The sequence below is a fragment of the Podarcis gaigeae genome (assembly GCF_964106915.1).
Source record: "Podarcis gaigeae genome assembly, chromosome: 18".
Classification (NCBI taxonomy): Eukaryota; Metazoa; Chordata; class Lepidosauria; order Squamata; family Lacertidae; genus Podarcis; species Podarcis gaigeae.
The window spans coordinates 3,211,480-3,234,805 of NC_139696.1; the positions used below are offsets into that span (position 1 = coordinate 3,211,480).

At 49.7% G+C, this 23,326-nt stretch overlaps 2 protein-coding genes across 2 annotated transcripts in view; both read left to right on the forward strand.

The window, feature by feature from the left end:
* Window positions 1-3,243: 3,243 nt before the first annotated feature.
* APBA3 (amyloid beta precursor protein binding family A member 3) lies at window positions 3,244-22,914 on the forward strand. Its single transcript, XM_083720327.1, is given in 13 exon segments — window positions 3,244-3,436; window positions 3,439-3,488; window positions 5,961-6,299; window positions 8,775-9,507; window positions 10,634-10,673; window positions 12,372-12,517; window positions 15,041-15,127; window positions 15,288-15,446; window positions 17,317-17,514; window positions 18,149-18,361; window positions 19,185-19,304; window positions 20,497-20,637; window positions 21,912-22,914. Coding segments are annotated over 13 exon segments (2,358 nt in total). The 5' UTR covers window positions 3,244-3,376; the 3' UTR covers window positions 21,984-22,914.
* Window positions 11,627-23,326, forward strand: part of GAMT (guanidinoacetate N-methyltransferase) — a 218,826-nt gene continuing 207,126 nt past the window's right edge. The window contains exon 1 of the mRNA XM_083720716.1: window positions 11,627-11,675. Within this exon, the coding sequence (XP_083576842.1) occupies window positions 11,642-11,675 (34 nt within the window). The 5' untranslated portion in view covers window positions 11,627-11,641. The remainder of the gene's footprint in view (window positions 11,676-23,326) is intronic.

Sequence of the window (23,326 nt, forward strand, 5' to 3'; positions counted from 1 at the left end):
CGCGGGAGCCGGAGAGCATGCTGGGAAATGTAGTCCGCTTCTTTGAATTTTTATATTTTTTTGCATTTTTTCCGAATGCAATTGCGTTGGACCGCCTGTTCCTGCTGAGGTGGCTTGTTTTACTGAGAACATTTTATTGATTTTCAAAAACAAAACAAAAAAAATAAAAACAACAGTAAAAAAATATAGACACATTTTTATTATTTTATCTTATTTTTTGAAGTTGTGATGAACTCTCTCTCTATATATATATATATATTGTACATTGCAATTAGCAGAGATTCCTGATAATGTGGCTTGTTTTATTGGTAACATTTTCTTAATTTTCAAAAACAAAAAAACAAGAATAAAAGCAACAGTGAAAAGATCACAGACAAATTTTTATTATTTTATTTTATTTTTTGAAGTTGTGATTGTGAAACATGATGAACTCTCTTTACACACACACACACACACACACACACACACACACACACACATATATATATATACACATTGCACATTGCAATTAGCGCAGATTCTATGGTTATTGATAAATTCCAGCATTAGAAATACTAGAGTTAGACCTATTAATGGAGACTCTAGCCCTTAAATTATATTGGCTGCATAAATTCCAGTATTGGGAATACTCAAGAGTTAGACCGATTGGAATTAATGGAGACTACAACCATTAAATTATATTGGCTGCATTTTTTGTTGTTGTTTAGTCGTTTAGTGGTGTCCGACTCTTTGTGACCCCCTGGACCAGAGCACGCCGGGCACTCCTGTCTTCCACTGCCTCCCGCAGTTTGGTCAAACTCATGTTGGCCTCTTCGAGAACCCTGTCCCACCATCTCGTCCTCCGTCGTCCCCTTCTCCTTGTGCCCTCCATCTTTCCCAGCATCAGGGTCTTTTCCAGGGAGTCTTCTCTTCTCATGAGGTGGCCAAAGTCTTGGAGCCTCAGTTTCAGGATCTGTCCTTCCAGTGAGCACTCAGGGCTGATTTCCTTCCGAATGGAGAGGTTGGATCTTCTTGCAGTCCATGGGACTCTCAAGAGTCTCCTCCAGCACCAGAATTCAAAAGCATCCATTCTTTGGCAATCGGCCTTCTTTATGGTCCAGCTCTCACTTCCAGACATCACTCCTGGGAAAACCAGAGCCTGAACTATGCGGACCTTTGTTGGCAAGGTGATGCCTCTGCTTTTTAAGACGCTGTCATTGCTTTTCTCCCAAGAAGCAGGCATCTTTTAATTTCGTGGCTGCTGTCACCATCTGCAGTGATCATGGAGCCCAAGAAACTAAAATCTCTCACTGCCTCCATTTCTTCCCCTTCTATTTGCCGGGAGGTGATGGGACCAGTGGCCATGATCTTCGTTTTTTTATGTTGAGCTTCAGACCATATTAAATTCCATGGACAATAACAACACAAAAAACAGCGGCCATTTGTTGTGGACAAAGGACAGCTGGACATATAAAGGGCCCCATTACCTTCAGTAGCTTGGGGCCTCATCAAACCTAAATTCGGCCCTGGAAAGGGTTCATGCGGCCCCCGTTAAATTTCCAACAAGGGAACCTGGCCCTCAGGCTCTAAAAGGACCCCAACCCGACCTTGTTCTGTGCCTTTTCTTCTAAGCAGAACGGTGCAATGTTCTGGGTTTGTTCCGATATTTTAAAATTAACAATAAGGATAATGTTCAACTCTGGGTCTTGTTAACAGAAAAATCCGAGGGCTCCCTTGGACAATAACAAAGACACCAACCAGGATTACTTGGAGCAAAACAGCAGCCTGTAGGCTTGGCCTTTATTGATCTGTTGCAACAGACCTGCAGGAGAGAGGAGGGACCCAGAAAAAAGGTGTGCAAGGCCTTATAAAGACTTTTGAAATTGCCACCCTGTAGATCAAGACCACCCCCAGAAACATCATACATACATCACAGAAGGGGTGTAACCTAAGACCACCCCTCAGATACATCACACCTACATCACAGAAAAGGCAGTCTAAAACAGAAATCTTAATGTTTTTCTCCTGTCCTTGTTTATCTCCTGTCGGGCAGGTTGCTTGATTGGATTGCCTGGGGAGCCTGGCCAGTCTTTTGTAGTGATAAATACTTAGTTCCTGGGCCAGGTCACAGGCTCACACCCTATTCAAAGACAGACATACCCTTAAGATAGGATTTGTGAAGGAAAAGACAATGGGGAGGTTTCCCACTTTGACCTTGCAGAGAAAACATTTGCTCAGTTTAGGAATCAAAATGGTTCCAGGTTGGCCTTCCTGTGCTGATCTATCTACGTGCGGTTATGAACATTGCCATATATCTAAGACCATAAAATTCCTATTACACTATCCCTGCCGAAAGGAAGATCTGTTTAGGAGAAGGCCTTTTCCCCGTTGATATTTTGCTGACATATGAAAGACAACGATGCCCCATCATGGATTTTTAAACAGAATCTGATCCCCCAGCTCCCTAAAAGGCAACTTGATCTGCTTGCAAAGAGATCTTCCGAAAGCCCGTGAAAGGAAGCAGGTTAAAGAGGAGAGAGGAGTCTTATTACGACCAGAAAGAGAGAGGATTCGCTCCCCGGTTTGATCTTCAAAGCAAATTTCGTCAGGGAGGGAGCTTCTTCGGCCCCAAACCGTTGCAGGGGTATCTTTCTACCCCCTTCGAAAAGGTCAATCTTTCAGGTAGGTTTTTGCTTTTCAAATGCATGTGCGTGCGTATATATTTTAATCAAAGCAATCTGCAAGCTTCGGGGTGACACAGGATTCTTCTCCGCGATCAAAAGGGCCACTTCGGCTCTCTGTTTTACCCAGTGGAGGGTCAAGCTGATTCAGGTATGTTTTGCTTTTTGACCCGCTCTCTGTCTGACCCAGCGGAGGGTCAAGCTGATTCAGGTGAGTTTTGCCTTTTAAATGCATGTGCGTGCGTATATATTTTGATAAAAGCAATCTGCAAGCTTCTGGGTGAAACAGGATTCTTCTCCATGCTCAAAAGGGCCACTTCGGCTCTCTGTTTTACCCAGTGGAGGGTCAAGCTGATTCAGGTATGTTTTGCTTTTTGAATGCATGTGTGTGTGTATATATATTTTGATAAAAGCAATCTGCAAGCTTCTGGGTGACGCAGGATTATTCTTCGCGTTTAAAAGGGACATCTCGGCTCCCTGTTTGACCCGGCGGCTGATCAGTCTTTTGGAGGCTGATGGGAGCACCGTGCAACCAAGAAAACTACACCTCCCAGAATCCTTTATTCCTTTCTTTTTCCCTCCTCCCCACACATGCTCAATCCACAGGGAGAGAAAAGACCCAGCAGGAAGAAAAAGAAGTTCTGAGAAAGGATTAGCAAGTTGCAGGCTGGGGTAGAAAAACCAAACAGCAGCAACAAACAATGCCCTGACCCGGAATGAGCGGGCCGGATCCTGCTTGCAAAAAGCACCAAAACCTGCAGGTTTGCAAAGCTCCTCCTCTCCTGGTCGCTCCTCCTCTGCAGCAACAACAAAAAAGTTTTCCAGAAAGTGAGTTTTTCCCCCTTAAAAAGTTTGCATCCGCTTCGTTTTGCTTATAAACCGTCTGAAATGCAACCAAAACAGTGTGAAATAATCTGGCAAGCTTATAGATCTGTTATACATCAAGCCAGGCAAAAATTAATTCAATCTGAATTTTTAAAAATTGGGTGGTTTGATGGCAACGACTGGCAACTTTCCTATAGCTGAGTTCTGTGTTTTTGTTTAATTTTGGGGTGGGTTTAGTTGTGTCCGTTTCAGTCCTTTGGGTGGTTTGTAAATACTTTAAATAACAATAACCCTGCCTACTCCTAAGTAAACAAGCCACACATGCCCAGAATTCACTGCTTGCTTTTTAAAAAAGGCTTGCAAAGCATTGCAATTAAGTTTTGACTTCAATCACCTGGGAGTAAGCCCTCCGCCCTTGAATTCAGTAAGGCTTACTTCTGAGTAGATGGGGTTAGACTTCCACCTTAAGGCTGCAACTCTAGGCACATATTGGATGTGGGAATCATTGGGAGTAAACATGCATGGGTTTGCCTTGTGAAAAAGCACGCCCGGAATTTGGAATAATGCTTGCAAAAGCATTGATAGCTGCAAATATCTCTTAATTTCTCAAATGCCTGGGGAACATTTATTGTTGTTTTGTGAAAAAAATAAAATAGACGCGAGTCCTGTTCTCCGAAAGAAAATCTGCAGACGGCAACCAAATTGTGCCATTTCCTTTTCTGAAATCATTACCATATCAGTTACGTTGTCTTTGCTTTTTTAGCCGCCCTTCCCAAATTTAATTGAATTTAATTGATTCGACCACCGTAGCAAAACTTCTAAGTGCTTTTACGAGAAGGGTTAAAACGACCTGCGAAGGATGAGTTCAAAAACCGTTGGAAACGTTTTTCTAAAAAAAATAAAAGAAGGCCCAAACCCCAAAATCGGCAGTAAAGTAAAAAGTAAAAAGACCTGAACATGTCGGGGCAGTTTTGCCTGAACAGAAACATTCCGAGCCGATTATCTTAGCATATATCGGTGCCTGAAGCACATTGCAGTTCTCCAAAATTGCAGCGAAGTTCAGTAAATTGTAATATTTTTGGCTACTGTGAGAACAAAATACTAGACTAGATTTCTTTAATGCATTTATACCACACCTTTTCTTCTTAAACCACAGAGCCTAGGACTTGCCGATCAGAAGGTCGGCGGTTCGAATCCCCGCAATGACAGGGTGAGCTCCCGTTGCTCGGTCCCTGCTCCTGCCCACCTAGCAGTTCGAAAGCACGTCAGAGTGCAAGTAGATAAATAGGTACTGCTCCGGCAGGAAGGTAAACGGCGTTTCCGTGCGCTGCTCTGGTTCGCCAGAAGCGGCTTAGTCCTGCTGGCCACATGACCCGGAAGCTGTACGCCAGCTCCCTCGGCCAGTAAAGCGAGATGAGCGCCGCAACCCCAGAGTCGGCCACGACTGGACCTAATGGTCAGGGGTCCCTTTACCTTTACCTTTCTTCTTAAAACGGTGTGCATTGCTCTTTCCAGATGTTGGGCCCATTTAAATCCCAAAAACAACCCTTCGAGGCTGGATGGGCTTTGAGCATCGCCCCCCCCCCCAGCAGTGCTAGAATCTCAGATACAGTGGTACCTTGGTTCTCAACCTTAATCCGTTCCGGAAGTCTGCTCCAAAACCAAAGCGTTCCAAAACCAAGGCGCGCTTTCCCATAGAAAGCAATTCAGAACGGATGAATGCACTCCGGACTTTTAAAAACAACCCCTAAAACAGCAATTGAACATGAATTTTACTATCTAGCGAGACCATCGACCCATAAAATGAAAGCAATGAACTATGTACTGCAGTCACACAATCAATCAATCCATCAGTAGCTGAACTGGGTTCCACACAGTCACACACACAAAAGAGCCGCAAAAACGCAAAATAAATAGCAAAAACAGAGAGATCTCAGCGTAACATTCAAATCGGAAGTATGGCACTCAAAACGGAGCACGTTCAGCTTCCCGAAAAATGTTTGCAAACCAGAATACTTCCTTCCGGGTTTGCAGTGTTTGGGTTCCAAGTTGTTTGAGAACCAAGGCGTTTGAGAACCAAGGGACCACCGTATAACAAAAATACAAAACCGTGTGAGCGTCCGCAAGTCTGTTCCATGCGTCCGTTTCCACATTCCAATCTGCAACATCTGTATTTATTTATTTTTTTAAACGCTGTTCTACATTTAGGGTAAACCCTAGCAATTAATAAATGCTAGGTTTTGGGTTGTTTTTGATGCAGAAGGAGAATGCAGGCCACAAATTAATTCCTAGGGTTAGTGAAGAGGAAACGTAACCAAGGGACCACTGTACATTTTTGCTAATTTTACCGGGATAACCTGGGAGATTTCTAGCACTGACCCCCAAGGGAGGTTGACGGTCAGGTGGGTGGTAGGATTTGAATTCGGGTCTCCCCGGAGCCTGGTCTTGTATGCTCGCTTTTGTTTTCAAGTGTAGGGCTATTCCTTCCCCCATCATGACCGACAGCGAGATGGACTTCAAGTCAGAGGCGAATTTGGTGACCGACCCCCCAGAGACCCTCTCCATGGACTTAGAGGAGCGCATGGCGACAGACCCAGATGCCTGCGGAACAGACGCTTCTTCCGACTGGGAACAGCCCGGTCCGTCTCCTGGCCGTCTGCAATCCCACGTTCCAAAAGGAGAATCTGTGATCTCCGAATTGGCGGCACCCGAGGCCCAGAGCGGCTCAGATATTGCCCAGGGATCTGATTGGCTTTCAAATCCACCAGATTCCAGCCCCCAAGGTTACAAGCAAGTGGTTAACCAGGGCTCCAGGTAAAACCTGTTTTTAAACTTCATACGACTCCCCGCTGAAAAGCAGGAATCGGGATTCCCTTTCCCATTTCGCTGAAATGGTGCACTGGGGGCGGGGGTCGGTCCTGGTGCGAAACACAGCCCCTCAGGATGGTTGAAGTGGGGCAGACCGCCACGGCACAGGGCTCCCGGGCCCCCAAATGCTGTCAGAGCAGGTTCAAGGTTCTTGTGTCGTCCCATACAAGCCTGTCTGGGTTTTGAGATCTTTGGAGAGGCCCCTCTCTCGGTTCCGCTTGGTGGGGACGAAGAACAGGGCCTTCTCGGTGTTGGCTCCTCCCAGGCAACTTTGGGATCTTTGGAGAGGCCCTTCTCTCGGTCCCGCTTGGTGGGGATGCAGGAAAGGGCCTTCTTGGTGTTGGCTCCTCCGAGGCAACTTTGGAACTCCCTGCCTAGGGAAACCAGGCAAGCTCCCTTCTCGTTGTCTTTCCGGTGGCAGCTGAAAACCTTCCTGTTCCACCAACAGGCTCTTGGGAGCTGATGTATGATATTCTGATTAAGAGTGGTATAAGGATTTAAAGGGATGCGGGTGGCACTGTGGGTTAAACCACAGAGCCTAGGGCTTGCTGATTAGAAGGTCGGCGGTTCGAATCCCCGCAGTGACGGGGTGAGCTCCCGTTGCTCGGTCCCTGCTCCTGCCAACCTAGCAGTTCAAAAGCACGTCAAAGTGCAAGTAGATAAATAGGTACCGCTCCGGCGGGAAGGTAAATGGCGTTTCCGTGCGCTGCTCTGGTTCGCCAGAAGCAGCTTAGTCCTGCTGGCCACATGACCCGGAAGCTGTACGCCGGCTCCCTCGGCCAATAAAGCGAGATGAGCGCCGCAACCCCAGAGTTGGCCACAACTGGACCTAACGGTCAGGGGGCTTTACAACTGAAATTCTAAGACCTATCTGGGATCCGTCCATCTGAAACAAAATCGGTAAATATGTCCACGGCAGCCTATGTCAGGATCAGGGCCAGATTTTGGTTTGATGAGGCCCTAAACTACTGAAGGTAATGGGGTCCTTTCTATGTCCAGCTGTCCTTTGTCAACAACAAATGGTCACTGTTTTGTGTGTGTTGAATATATGCTATATATGGTAATTTATGGACCTCATAGGTATCTCAAGCCATTTGCCCATGTTGCCATGCAACCAGTCCATGCAGAATGTAGGCACCCTATATATAGAAAGGAGCAAACCAGTGATATTTTAGGGAGCAGGCTAGCAGGCAGGGCCCATGACTTACATCAGAGGAACCCACGCAACACAAAACACTGTTGCTAGATGTAGGTTTTATTTTGTTTTTTATCTTCTACTTTGGAAATCCAGTTTTTTTCCTTTAAATTTTTTTTTGGGGGGGGCCAAGAGAGTGTGGCCCTAAGCTACAGCTTATTTAGTTTAAACGTAAATCCGGCACTGGTCGGAAGTGTTGATTTTTTGGCAGATAGCTAAAAATCTTCAGTGCTTTCGGAGGTTTTGCCAAACAAAGCTCAACCACTTTGTAAAAAAACAAAACAAATTTTGTGTCTGTATTTTCAATTTTTTGAAATATGGAAACACTTAATAATAGTAACAACAACAAAAGGCTTTTTTAAAAAGGAAACAGCTAGTGCTGTGATACTTTCCTTGTAGTTATCCACATGTTTTGAATCAATTTTATGTACATTTGGGCTCGCCAGTTAGGCTGGGGTTTGCATATAAATTATAAAATGTACAGTTCCGCAAGTCTCTTCGTCTAGCGGTTTTTTCGTCTTGCGAAGCACGGCCATTAGCGGATTAGCGCTATTAGCGGCTATTAGCGGCTTAGCGGCTTAGAAAAGGGGTGGGGAAAGGGGAAAAACTCGCAAGAACTCGCAAGACGTTTTCGTCTTGCGAAGCAAGCCCATGGGGAAATTTGTCTTGCGAAGCGCCTCCAAAACGGAAAACTCTTTCGTCTAGCGAGTTTTTCGTCTTGCGGGGCACCACTGTACCACAAAACTTATCACTTATACAATCTTTTCAGACTTCCATCAGCACCTCTGATGATCCACCGTTTTAACCACTTCTTATGCATTTCTTAACTTTATATTACCTTTACATCTCTTAACAAATCACCCTTCCCCTTCTCCATTTTTGCAATACTTCCAATTACACTCCTCACAAAACTTCTTGCAAACCTACAAACGCCGTCTGATCTTCACAAATATCTTTTCAAGTAGTCCGTAAATTTACTCCAGTCTTCGTGAATTTATGGTCCTGCCGGTTTCGAATCCTTCCTGTTAGTTTATCTAGCTCTGCATAGTCCGTTAACTTCATCCTCCATTCTTCAATCGTCAGTAATTCTTCTTGCTTCCATTATTGGGCCAGTCATATTCTTGCTGCTGTTATTGCATATAAAAAGAGCTTACATTCCTTTCTGTTTATATCACTCCCCACAATGCCCTGACTTCTCAGAGGGCTGAACCTTGCTTTTCCTCCAGCAGGGTCGTGATGGAGGCGTCTCCCGAACCCGTGTCCGGGGACGCCGGCTGGACGCCGGGCCCCCGAGAAGCCTTGGGGGAAAGCGACCTGCAACCCGCAGACCCGGCTGAGCTTCTCGTAGAAATGGAAGATGCGGACATCGCCCGGGACGAAGAGGAAGACGCCCCGGATTCCGATCACCTGCATCTTCACGGCCTCCTGACCCGCCTGCAGCGACTCAGCCCGAATTTCGAAGACCGATCGCCTACGTCCGAAGACGGTCTTCTGCCCGCCTCCGACGGCGAAGAAGGCCGTGTTTCCGAAGGCGACGGAGACCCTCTCCTTGCGCCTGAAGAGTGCCAGGGGGCCCCTTGCCCGCTCCACATCGCCACCGGGCACGGCTTGGGGGGTCCGGTGCGCCCGCGGAGGGGGCGAGGGCTGCTGTCAGCGGAGGTTGAGAGTGAGGATCTTCTCAGCCTCCTTCGCTACGAACGGGGGTCCCCTGCCGACGCGGGCGCCGAAACGCCCCTCGCTCGCTCGGACGCGGTGGCCGGGAGCAGCTGTCCCGGGGGAACGGTCCCCGGGGAATTGGCCTCGGACAGGGCTCGGGGGGAAGGCCCCCGGCAGTGGAAGGAGACACCTCTCTCCTCCGCTGATTCTGTTTTGGGGGGACCTTCGCCGGAGCTGGGCTGGAGGCGGCCGGTGCCGGGGTCTGCCCGCGAGGAAGAGGCGTCCTGCTCTTCAGACGTGGTGGTAAGCGTCTCGTGAGGGTGCACACTTTGTCCCGGGTTGAAACGCCAATGCCATTCACCATAGTAATAACAACAACAACAACAACAACAACAACAACAACAACAACAACAATAATAGATTAATTTTATTGTTTATACCCCACCCATCTGGCTGGGTTTCCCCAGCCACTCTGGGCGGCTCCCAACAGAAAATTAAAAACACGATAAAACTTCAAACGTTAAAAACTTCCCTAAACAGTGCTGCCTTCGGATGTCTTCTAAAAGTCAAATAGTTGTTTGTTTCCTTGACATCTGATGGGAGGGCGTTCCATAGGGAGGGTGCCACCACCGAGAAGGCCCTCTGCCTGGTTCCCTGTAACCTCGCTTCTCGCAGGGAGGGAACAGCCGGAAGGCCCTCAGGAGATGGACCCAGGTGTCCGGGCTGGACGATGGGGGTGGAGATGCTGCTTCAGGTCTACTGGGTCATTTAGGGCTTTCAAGGTCAGCACCAACACTTTGAATTGTGCTCAGAAACGTCCTGGGAGCCAATGGAGGTCTTTCAGGACCGGTGTTATGTCGTCTCAGCGGCTGCTCCCAGTCCCCAGTCTAGCTGCCGCATTCTGGATTAGTTGCAGTTACCAGGTCACCTTCAAAGGCAGCCCCACGCAGAGCGCATGGCAGTAGTCCAAGCGGGAGATAACCAAAGCATGCACCACTCTGGCCAGACAGTCTGCGGGTAGGTAGGGTCTCATCCTGCGTATCAGATGGAGCTGCTCTGGACACAGAACTGACCTGCGCCTCCATGGACAACTGTGAGTCCAAAATGACTCCCAGGCGGCTCACCTGGTCCTTCGGGGGCACAGTGACCCCATTCAGGACCAGGGAATCCCCCACACCCGCCCGCCCCCTGTCCCCCTAAAACATCACTTCTGTCCTGTCAGGATTCAACCTCAATCTGTTAGCCGCCTACCAGCGGTGTAGACAGAGCAAGGTCCTTTAGAAGAATAAGGGAGCTTTCATTTGACTTTGCTTTTTATATGCACGCCGCCTTTCTGCGTTACAATGCACGAGGCGGTTTGCAAGCCGACTAAGCAAGTTCGAAGGAGGATGTAACCGACCGCGACTCTCTTGTTTCCCTCTTTGAACAGGATAAAGCGGATTTGTCGTCCTTGCCGACTTACAAAGAAGGTGAGCGAAGGAGGTTTTTTGACCCACTCGCAGGAGGAGGCTTCTGTGTTGAGGGTCGGGGTATTTCAACGTGTGGGGCTGTGTCTGGGCATACCTGAACCCTTCCACTCTTGTTGTAAACAAAAATTTGCCCTTTTCCCTTACGGGGTATCCAAGAGCCCATATAGAGTCCTTACATACTGTATTTTTCGCTCTATAAGACGCACCAGACCATAAGACGCACCTAGTTTTTGGAGGAGCAAAAAAATAAAAAACAAATATTCTGAATCTCGGAAGCCAGAACAGCAAGAGGGATCGCTGGGCAGCGAAAGCAGCGATCCCTTTTGCTGTTCTGGCTCCTGGGATAGCTGCGCAGCCTGCATTCGCTCCATAAGACGCGCACACATTTCCCCTTACTTTTTAGGAGGGAAAAAGTGAGTCTTAGAGAGCAAAAAATATGGTAGGTTCCCTATTGGTAGAAGAAGATAACAGAGGCCATCCAGAGAATATTGAGAAGCAAAGCAGCTAGTAAGCTTGGCCTTTATTGATCGATTACAACAGGGTGTTCCCCTCACACGCAGGAGAGAGGAGGAACCCAGAAAAATGTCGTGCAAGGCCTTTTAAAGACTTTTGAAATTGCCACCCCCAGAAACATCAAACATACATCACAGAAGGGGTGTAACCTAAGACCACCCCTCCGACACATCACACCTACGTCACAGAAAAGGCGGTCTACAGCAGAAATTTGAAGGTTGTTTTTCTCCTGTCGTTGTTTATCTCCTGTCTGGCTGGTTACTTGATTGGATTGCCTGGGGAGCCTGGCCAGTCTTTTGTAGTGATAAATACTTAGTTCCTGGGCCAGGTCACAGGCTCACACCCTATTCAAAGACAGACATACCCTTAAGACAAGATTTGTGAGGAAAGAGACAATGGGGAGATTTCCCACTTTGACCTTGCAGAGAAAACATTGGCTCGGTTTAGGAATCAAAATGGCTTCAGGTCGGTCTTCCTGTGCTGATCTATGTACCGTATTTTTCGTCCTATAGGGCGCACCGGCCCATAGGACGCACCTCATTTGGGGGGGGGGGAATGAATAAAAAAAAATTATTTCCCCCCCAGATGCAGCTGCCGCCCCAAGCCTTGCGCACACCTGCCCGAAGCACGGGGCACCCTCCAGAGGGCTCCGCGTGCTTCGGGCGGCAGGCTGCTGCTCCAAGCCTTGCGCGCCCGGCGGGACCTCCCGCCGGGCACGCAAGGCTTACGGACACTCGCCGGGGCTGCAGGCTACTGCCCGCAAGCCTTGTGAGCCCGCGGGAACTCCCGCCGGGCTTCCAAGGCTTGCGGAGAGCTTCCTGAAGCCTGGAGAGCGAGAGGGGTCGGTGCGCACCGATGCCTCTCGCTCTCCAGGCTTCAGCGAAAGCCTGCATTCGCCCCATAGGACGCACACACATTTCCCCTTCATTTTTGGAGGGGAAAAAGTGCGTCCTATGGGGCGAAAAACACGGTATGTGTGGTTATGAACATTGCCATATATCTAAGACCTCAAAATTCCTATCACAATCTCATACAGAAAAGAGGGGAGCTACTCTTGTTCCAGGTGCAGAACTTCCCCCATGTGGACTAGAAACTTGAGGGTTGAGGGAAAGGGTGTTGTTGTTTTTTTGCTTTGTTCCATTCCACGTTCCGTTAAGAAACGGGCCCTTTCGTCGTTTAATCCAGTCCCAGGCCCCTGCGAGCCCGAAGATCTGCTGGACGGCGTGATCTTCGGGGCCAAGTACCTGGGCTCCACGCAGCTGGTCTCCGAGAGGAACCCCCCCACCCACGTCCGTATGGCACAAGCCCAGAAAGCCGTGGACAGGATCAAGGTGAGATCCAAGGGGAGTGGGCAGCTGCTGCAACCTCTGTCCCCAGAGATGTGTTGCTGTAGATGCAGCTTTGGTCCAATCCAGCAAGGGATCCTTTAGCATTCCTAATTCCACCTAAGCGGAGCCTCCAGGTACAGCCACAGTCTATCTCTCTCGGCGCCTTCTGGCAGGGGCAGAGTGGGAGAGGTTTGTGGACTTTCCGTTGGGGCACTCAGGCTGTTCAACTCTGGAAGCAGGAGGTGGGGCTAGAGGGGTCTGTGGTCTGGTCCATGTTGCTCCCTCTGCCGGCCATCATTTGCCCCATGTGATTCCATTTTCTGGCCATCACTTGCCCCATGTTGCTCCCTCTGCCGGCCCTCACTTGCTTGACTGCGTTTAATTTCCCAGCCATCACTTGCCCCATGTTGCTCCCTCTGCCGGCCATCACTTGCCCCATTTGCTCCCTCTGCCGGCCATCACTTGCCCCACTTCGCTTAATCTCCCAGCCATCACTTGCCCCATGTTGCTCCCTCTGCCGGCCATCACTTGCCCCATGTTGCTCCCTCTGCCGGCCCTCACTTGCCTGACTGCGTTTAATTTCCCAGCCATCACTTGCCCCATGTTGCTCCATCTCCCAGCCATCACTTGCCCCACGTTGCTCCCTCTGCCGGCCATCACTTGCCCCACTTCACTTAATCTCCCAGCCATCACTTGCCCCATGTTTGTCCCTCTGCCGGCCATCACTTGCCCCATGTTGCTCCCTCTGCCGGCCATTACTTGCCCCACTTCGCTTAATCTCCCAGCCATCACTTGCCCCATGTTGCTCCATCTCCCAGCCATCACTTGCCCCATTTGCTCCCTCTGCCGGACATTACTTGCCCCACTTCGCTTAATCTCCCAGCCATCACTTGCCCCATGTTGCGCCATCTCCCAGCCATCACTTGCCCCATGTTGCTCCCTCTGCCGGCCATTACTTGCCCCACTTCGCTTAATCTCCCAGCCATCACTTGCCCCATGTTGCTCCCTCTGCCGGCCATCACTTGCCCCATGTTGCTCCCTCTGCCGGCCATTACTTGCCCCACTTCGCTTAATCTCCCAGCCATCACTTGCCCCATGTTGCTCCCTCTGCCGGCCATTACTTGCCCCATGTTGCTCCCTCTGCCGGCCATTACTTGCCCCACTTCGCTTAATCTCCCAGCCATCACTTGCCCCATGTTGCTCCATCTCCCAGCCATCACTTGCCCCATGTTGCTCCCTCTGCCGGCCATCACTTGCCCCATGTTGCTCCCTCTGCCGGCCATTACTTGCCCCACTTCGCTTAATCTCCCAGCCATCACTTGCCCCATGTTGCTCCATCTCCCAGCCATCACTTGCCCCATGTTGCTCCCTCTGCCGGCCATTACTTGCCCCATGTTGCTCCCTCTGCCGGCCATCACTTGCCCCATTTGCTCCCTCTGCCGGACATTACTTGCCCCACTTCGCTTAATTTCCCAGCCATCACTTGCCCCATGTTGCTCCATCTCCCAGCCATCACTTGCCCCATGTTGCTCCCTCTGCCGGCCATTACTTGCCCCACTTCGCTTAATCTCCCAGCCATCACTTGCCCCATTTTGCTCCCTCTGCCGGCCATCACTTGCCCCATGTTGCTCCCTCTGCCGGCCATCACTTGCCCCCTTTGCTTAATCTCCCAGCCATCACTTGCCCCATGTTGCTCCCTCTGCCGGCCATCACTTGCCCCACTTTGCTTAATCTCCCAGCCATCACTTGCCCCATGTTGCTCCCTCTGCCGGCCATCACTTGCCCCATGTTGCTCCCTCTGCCGGCCATCACTTGCCCCACTTCGCTTAATCTCCCAGCCATCACTTGCCCCATGTTGCTCCCTCTGCCAGCCATTACTTGCCCCATGTTGCTCCCTCTGCCGGCCATTACTTGCCCCACTTCGCTTAATCTCCCAGCCATCACTTGCCCCATGTTGCTCCATCTCCCAGCCATCACTTGCCCCATGTTGCTCCCTCTGCCGGCCATCACTTGCCCCATGTTGCTCCCTCTGCCGGCCATTACTTGCCCCACTTCGCTTAATCTCCCAGCCATCACTTGCCCCATGTTGCTCCCTCTGCCGGCCATCACTTGCCCCCTTTGCTTAATCTCCCAGCCATCACTTGCCCCATGTTGCTCCCTCTGCCGGCCATCACTTGCCCCACTTTGCTTAATCTCCCAGCCATCACTTGCCCCATGTTGCTCCCTCTGCCGGCCATCACTTGCCCCACTTCGCTTAATCTCCCAGCCATCACTTGCCCCATTTTGCTCCCTCTGCCGGCCATCACTTGCCCCTCTTTGCTTAATCTCCCAGCCATCACTTGCCCAATCCTGCTCTATCTCTCAGCCATGACTTGCCCCATGTCTCTCCATCTCCCAGCCATCACTTGCCCCATGCTGCTCCATCTCCCAGCCATCACTTGCCCCACGTCTCTCCCTTTCCCGACCACCCCGTCTCTCTATTTCCCGGCCATCGCTTGCCTCAAGACGCCTGCCATTGCCTTACAGGCCCCCGAAGGAGAATCACAGCCCATGACGGAGGTGGACCTCTTCATCTCCACGCAGAGGATCAAGGTCCTGACGGCCGACTCCCAGGTGCGTCCCTTGCGGGCTTCCGGGTAGCCTAGCGGCAGAGGCGGAAGCGGGGCTCGAGTTCGAGGATTCGCCAGGGATTTCCGAGTGCCAAAAACACTTGGCCAAAGCCTGGCTCCTATTCCTTGTGACATCTCCTTCATTTCCCTCTCTCTGTTCCCAGGAGGCGATGATGGACCATCTCCTGCAAACTATCTCCTACATCGCTGACATCGGGAATATCGTGGTTCTCATGGCCCGCCGGAAACTGCCTCGCCGGGCCGACACCTCTGCCGAAAAGCAACTCTACAAGATGATCTGCCACGTCTTCCACTCGGCGGATGTGAGCTTGGGGAAATCGGGGGCCGGGGGAGAACCTCGGGGGCCGTATATGTGTGTGAGATCCCGTGTAGAAATGGAAAGGAGAATAATAATGATAATAATAATAATTTATTATTTATACCCCGCCCATCTGGCTAAGCTTCCCCAGCTACACTGGGCGGCTCCCAGTCACGTGTTAAAAACAATACAGCGTTAAATGTTAAAAGCTTCCCTGAACAGGGCTGCCTTCAGATGTCTTCTAAAAGTCAGATAGTTGTTTATTTCCTTGACATCTGAAGGTTGGGCGTTCCACAGGGCAGGCGCCACCACCGAGAAGGCCCTCTGCCTGGTTCCCTGTAACTTCACTTCTCGCAGTGAGGGAACCGCCAGAAGGCCCTCGGAGCTGGACCTCAGTGTCCGGGCAGAACAATGGGGGTGGAGACACTCCTTCAGGTATACTGGATCGAGGCCGTTTAGGGCTTTAAAGGTCAACACCAACACTTTGAATTGTGCTCGGAAACGTCCTGGGAGCCAATGCAGGTCTTTCAGGACTGGTGTTATGTGGTCTCGGCGGCCGCTCCCAGTCCCCAGTCTAACTGCCGCTTTCTGGATTAGTTGTAGTTTCCAGGTCACCTTCAAAGGCAGCCCCACGTAGAGAGCATTGCAGTAGTCCAAGCGGGAGATAACTAGAGCATGGAGCACTCTGGCGAGACAGTCCGCAGGCAGGGAGGGTCTCATGCTGCGTACCAGAGGGAGCTGACCTGGACACAGAACTGACCTGCGCCTCCATGGTCAGCTGTGAGTCCAGAATGACTCCCAGGCTGCGCATCTGGTCCTTCAGGGACACAGTCACCCCATTCAGGACCAGGGAATCCCCCACACCCGCCCGCCTCCTGTCCCCCCAAAACAGTCCTTCTGTCTTGTCAGGATTCAACCTCAATCTGTTAGCCGCCATCCATCCTCCAACCGCCTCCAGGCACTCACACAGGACCTTCACTGCCTTCACTGGTTCTGATTTAAAAGAGAGGTAGAGCTAGGAGAGGTAGAATGCAGAGAGCTGTGTTTTGAAATCAAGTTTCTAGTCCTTATGACAAGCAATAAATAGTAAGTGGAATATAGCAACAGGGTGGATTTGACTGATATCAAATCAATTTTAATCGCTGGTCAGTAAGACTTGATTCAAATTGGTCCCCCCCCCCCACTCGTTCTTGCTGGTATCATCTTAATATTGACAACCAGAGGAAGGTTTCGGTTTTTTGGAATAATGAGTTTTCAGAGCAGTTTTTACAGCTATATCAAAAATGACTGATTTGGTTTTACTATTAGAAATACATAGATAATTATGAAATGATTGTGAGGTTTAGTAAGTTAACTGTTTATATTTGGGCAACTTTTCTGCTGTACTTTATTGGAAGGGGGGAAAACAATCATTTCCTTAATGACAATTTAAATAATTTACTTAACTAAAACAATGACATTATAGCGTATGTATCCATGTTTATTAACTGATGTGGTTAAACAATTTTATTTTATTAAAAAAACTTAAAGCCAATCCTTATTTCCTGATGAATAGCCTTTGGACTATAATGTAACTGAGATAGAAAATATTTAGAAAGATTTCCCCCCCCCAAAAAAAGCATTTTATTTTAAAAATGCCATTTACATTTTAAAAAATCAGATTTCTGTTTTAATTTTTAAAAAATCAAATAAAAAAATCTGATTTTTAAAAAATCATTTATTTTTATCGGCTCTGTGTGACGATAATAATTGTAGTCACAACCATGCTGCTGATGTTGTTATCGTTGACGGCTCAGTCAGTAGATCATGTGACTTTTAACCCCGCGGTCCTGGGTTCGAGTTCCGCACCGGAAACCCGCCTTCTCCTTCCGCAGGCTCCCTTGATAGCCCAAGCTATCGGCCAAGCTTTCAGCGTCGCGTACCAGCAGTTCCTGAGGGCCAGTGGCATCGACCCCGACCAACTCCACCCCCGGCGATGCGGCGACGATGAGGGCGATGAAAGCTTCGTCCCGGGAGAAGAGCTGTACAACGGCGATTTGGCGCACTTCTCCAAGCAAGAGAACTGTAAGGAAGTAAGGACGGATCTTTCCCCTCCTTTCCCCAGAGGTGGGTGGGCTCACCTGCATTGTAGGGGGTTGGTCTAGATAAATAATAATAATAATTTATTATTTGTACTCCGCCCATCTGGCTGGGTTTCCCCAGCCACTCTGGGCGGCTTCCACAAAGACCAAAAATACACTAAGATGTCACACATTCAAAACTTCCCCGAACAGGGCTGCCTTCAGATGTCTGGCTGCCGCATTCTGGATTAGTTGTAGTTTCCGGGTCACCTCTGGGAACCAGAGCAGCGCACGGAAACGCCGTTTACCTTCCTGCCGGAGTGGTACCTATTGATCTACTTGCACTTTGACGTGCTTTTGAACTGCTAGGTTGGCAGGAGCAGGGACCGAGCAGCGGGAGCTCACCCCGTCATTGCGGGGATTCGAACCGCCGACCTTCTGATCGGCAAGTCCTAGGCTCTGTGGTTTAACCCATAGCAAAGATCATTTGGGCACAGACAAATTAGACTTTGCTTGACTTAAGCCCAAAGTGAGTAGCTGTTGTGGGGATAAACCACAAGAGGGAAGTTTTGGATAGACGCACTGAAAGATTACCAGTTCCTACAGACGGCGCCGCACTGATTCCTGCCCTGTGTTAACCTTTTAGGTCGTCATCCACAAGCAGAAAGGGGAGATCCTGGGCATCGTGATCGTGGAGTCGGGCTGGGGCTCCATCCTGCCCACTGTGGTGGTGGCCAACCTCATGCACAAAGGTGCGGCGGAGCGGTCGGGGAAGCTGAGTATCGGGGACCGCATCATGTCAGCCAACGGGACCAGCCTGGTGGGGTTGCCCCTGGCTTCCTGCCAGGGCATCATACGGGTGAGCGACGGCGGAGGAGGAGACTCCTTTTCGTTCCCAGGGCTGGTGGGAAGCAAAGAAGCCTCAGAGTCTGCGAAGAGGTGGTGGGACAATGATACGTGGGGATACGCCCATAGCTGTCAACCGTCCCGTATTTGGCGGGACAGTCCCTTATCCCAGTGCCGTGTCCGGCTGCTTATTGATGATGTCCCTTAAATTCCCCGGGTTTCAAAGGAAGCAGCTCCTCTCCCTCCCGCCCTCCCTCCCTGCCGGCCAGGGAGGAGGGAGGCTCCAACTGTGTTGCTTGGCTGTGTTGCTCACCCAATAAGGAGTCTAAGAACGACTGGGGGGTGGAGCTTGCATGCCTTGTGCCGATCAAATCGGCCGCGTTGCCTGGGGACTCGCCTTTGCTCAGCGCTTCCCAGCGGAGAGGTGATGGTGGTTTCCCTTGCTGCATCCCCTTTGCCGGGTTGCTGCGCTGTGGGAACCACCGCTTGAGGCTTCGTTTGGCTGCTGGCTTGGCTTTCTGCCTTTGGCTTGGAGGGGCTCAGAAGTTGAACATACCTGTGCTTGGAAAATTCCTTATTTTGGCTGCTGATCCCTTATTTTTGAGGCTGCTTGTCTGCAAGTTGACAGCTATGGATACGTGTGGTCTAAACCACTGAGCCTCTTGGGCTTGCCGATCAGAAGGTCGGCGGTTTGAATCCCCGCAATGACGGGGTTAGCTCCCATTGCTCCGTCCCTGCTCCTGCCAACCTAGCAGTTTGAAAGCACACTAGCGCAAGTAGATAAATAGGCACCGCTGTAAGCCAACTCCTCAAATTTCTGTGCTCTCCCTTCCCAGGATTTGAAAAGCCAGACTGTGGTGACCCTCAGCGTGGTCCACTGCCCGCCCGTCACCACCGCCATCGTGCGGAGACCTGATGCAAAATACCCGCTGGGGTTCTGCGTGGAGAACGGCATTGTGAGTAACTTAGGTGGCTCGAGCGAGCGAGCCAGGCTGCGTGGTGAAAAGTTTTGCGGGGTGTTTTTTGGAGGGTAGGCGGGGATTGGAGTGAATTTAAATAACAAAGCAAACTTGCAAACGGGGCTGCATTAAGACCTTTGGAGGCCCATAACACTGGAAAGATTTGCATAAATATGCATAGTTGCATATTTCATATGTGCATATATCAAATATGCATAAATATATGCATATATGCAGGTTTTGGTGTCCTCGGGTGTCTTCCCGAGGACACCAAAACCTGCATTCCTGTACCCGTGAAAATCTACGAAAGCATATATGCATATATATATATATATATATATATATATATATATATCGGACACGGGTGTCGCTGTGGGTTAAACCACAGAGCCTAGGACTTCCTGATCAGAAGGTCAGCAGTTCGAATCCCCGCAATGACGGGGTGAGCTCCCATTGCTCGGTCCCTGCTCCTGCCCACCTAGCAGTTCGAAAGCACGTCAGAGTGCAAGTAGATAAATAGGTACCACTCTGGCAGGAAGGTAAACGGTGTTTCCGTGCGCTGCTCTGGTTTGCCAGGAGCGGCTTAGTCCTGCTGGCCACATGACCCAGAAGCTGTACGCCAGCTCCCTCTGCCAATAAAGCGAGATGAGCGCCGCAACCCCAGAGTCGGCCACGACTGGACCTAATGGTCAGGGGTCCCTTTACCTTTACCTGTCTTCTTAAAACTCGGGGGGGGGGTGTGTCTCTTCTGCATGAAAGCAGTGACGGATTTAGGTATAAACTAAACAAGCTCTGGGACGCAGGTGGCGCTGTGGGTTAAACCACAGAGCCTAGGACTAGCCGATCGGGAGGTCGGCGGTTCGAATCCCCGTGACAGGGTGAGCTCCCGCTGCTCAGTCCCTGCTCCTGCCAACCTAGCAGTTCGGAAGCACGTCAAGGTGCAAGTAGATAAATAGGTACCACCCCGGCGGGAAGGTAAACAGCATTTCCGTGTGCTGCTCTGGTTCGCCAGAAGCGGCTTAGTCCTGCTGGCCACATGACCCGGAAGCTGTACGCCGGCTCCCTCGGCCAGTAGAGCGAGATGAGCACCGCAACCCCAGAGTCGGCCACGACTGGACCTAATGGTCAGGGGTCCCTTTACCTTTACCCAACTCTTAAATAGGGTCCCTCTGCCTTCTTCCTGCTCCAGATCTGCAGCCTCATGCGAGGGGGGATCGCAGAGAGGGGCGGGATCCGCGTGGGACACCGGATCATCGAGATCAACGGGCAGAGCGTGGTGGCCATGCCACACGAGAAGATCATCCAGATCTTGACACAGGCGGTCAGCGAGGTGGGCATCAAAGCATCCCTTCCCAGCGAAGCATTATTTATCGAGATGATGAATTTGCAAGTATAGGAACACCCCCAAATTGCATGCATTTGGCTTCACAGGCAGAGCAAAAAAATTGAAAAGGGGTCAGCCTTCCGAGAGGGGTGGGAAACTTTGACAATCTGCAGGGGTGTGGGTTTTTTTGTGGAATAGTAGTAGTAGTAGTACTTATAATAATAATGATGATGATGATGTTGGTGTTTAGTCGTTTAGTTGTGTCCGCCTCTTCATGACCCCCTGGACCAGAGCACACCAGGCCCTCCTGTCTTCCACTGCCTCCCGCAGTTTGGTCAAACTAATGCTGGTAGCATCGAGAACACTATCCAACCATCTCGTCCTCCGTCGTCCCCTTCTCCTTGTACCCTCCATCTTTCCCAACATCAGGGTCTTTTCCAGGGAGTCTTCTCTTCTCATGAGGTGGCCAAAGTACTGGAGCCTCAGCTTCAGGATCTGTCCTTCCAGTGAGCATTCAGGGCTGATTTCCTTCAGAATGGAGAGGTTGGATCTTCTTGTAGTCCATGGGACTCTCCAGAGTCTCTTCTAGTACCAGAATTCAAAAGCATCCATTCTTCGGCGATTGGCCTTCTTTATGGTCCAGCTCTCACTTCCATACATCACTACTGGGAAAACCATAGCTTGAACTATACGGACCTTTGTTGGCGAGGTGATGTCTCTGCTTTTTAAGATGCTGTCTAGGTTTGTCATTGCTTTTCTCCCAAGAAGAAGGCGTCTTTTAATTTCATGGCTGCTGTCACCATCTGCAGTGAGTTTGACCAAACTGCGGGAGGCAGTGGAAGACATGAGTGCCTGGCGTGCTCTGGTCCAGGGGGTCACAAAGAGTCGGACATTAGCAAAGTCAACTTTTTTTGTTGGGTGGCACTGGGGAACAAAACTTTTGTTGCATTGACACCTGCAGTCGTTCTAACCTAATTTCGACGTGCTGATTTCACATCTGAAGTTGGTTTTGTTCTGTAAGCTCTAGTTGGGTGTTTTTTTTCTCTTCAATTCATGTTTTTCACTTTTCACCGTAATCTTTGTTTTTCACAGTGCAAGAATTCAACATTTTATTAAACGCATAGCCAAAGTAGTATAGGAGTATAAATGTAAGTGACTTGCATTTGAAAGAACATACAAGAACGGCTGAAAAATCTCACGCAACAGAAAGTGGCAAAAAAAAATTGTTCCCCAGTGATATCGCTTTAACGCAAACACCCCTTGTGTTTTTTTTATTCCAGGTTCACATCAAAACCATGCCGGCATCAACTTACCGTCTTCTGACCGGACAGGAACAACCCGTTTTCCTATGAAGGGAGGTGTTTTCTTGGGGCGGCGGCAAATCTACACCTGCTTAACAAGTTGCATGCAACCCCTTCTCGCATCGCAAACCAGACTCTGTGCACCAAAAAGGCGACTTCTCTGAATTCAGACCTCCCTGCCTCTCAACGGACTTTTTCTCCACCCGGAATCACAGGAAAAAAAGGTTTTATTTTGCTTTAACTGGGAGCGTGTGTTTGTGTGCGGTTTATTTTTTGGGTGCTGGTAAATTGTCCATCTTCAAGCGTTGCCCTGCAATGTTTGGTTTCGGAGATGTGGGTTTTTGTGTTTGTGTGTGTGGAATTGTTTTCTGGGTCGGGACATGGGAAGCAGCTAAGAAGCAGTGGGAGGAAGGCTGTACCCCATCACGCTGCTGGTGGATAAATAATTTTTTATATATTGAAATAAATGCTGCCCTTGTGTTAAAATTTCCATGTCCTGGGAATAAGGGGAAAGAGCATAGCTGAGAAGGGATTACGCGGGAACTGTTTTTTCCTTGAGGTGCTGGATTTCTTGATTGCGCGGAAACAATTTTTTACCTTGAGGTGCTAGATTTCTCCTTGCAGGGAGGCTGGGTTATATATTATAAAGAAACAAAATTCTTTGCAGTGGGACAGTCTACACCCACCTCACTGCTCTACCGTCTTTCTTGAATAGACCAGATTTCTCCACCTCTCTCTCTCTCTCTCTCTCTCTCACACACACACACACACACACACAGCCCTGCCGTGTGTTAAAAACTTCGGCGGCTGGTCTTTGCAACTAGAAACAGGTCTAAAGCAAAACTTGCAGCAGGTGTCCATCCACAAACCTTTCAGTAAGGAGTGGGAATGGGCTGCCTTGCCGATCGTCAGACGAAATGCTAAAAAACAAATAGGTCTGGATCGATTTATGATTTCACAAGGGTGTGAGCGAATGCAAAAATCTGCATTTCCTGCAGTCGGAAATCCAGCATCTCTGGGTAAAAGGTTAGGGCACAGCCTAACCTGGCAGTTTGTATTTTTATTTTTTGAAAAACCTTTAGGGCGAGCACATGGGAAATACCGTATTTTTTGCTCTCTAAGACTCACTTTTCCCCTCCTAAAAAGTATGGGGAAATGCGTGTGCGTCTTATGGAGCGAATGCAGGCTGCGCAGCTATCCCAGAAGCCAGAACAGGGAGAGGGATTGCTGCTTTCGCTGCGCAGCGATCCCTCTTGCTGTTCTGGCTTCTGAGATTCAGAATATATTTTTTCTTGTTTTCCTCCTCCCAAAACTAGGTGCGTCTTGTGGTCTGGTGCGTCTTATAGAGCGAAAAATATTTTTTGGGGAGAGTTTTGTGCCTGCAAGGTTGTACT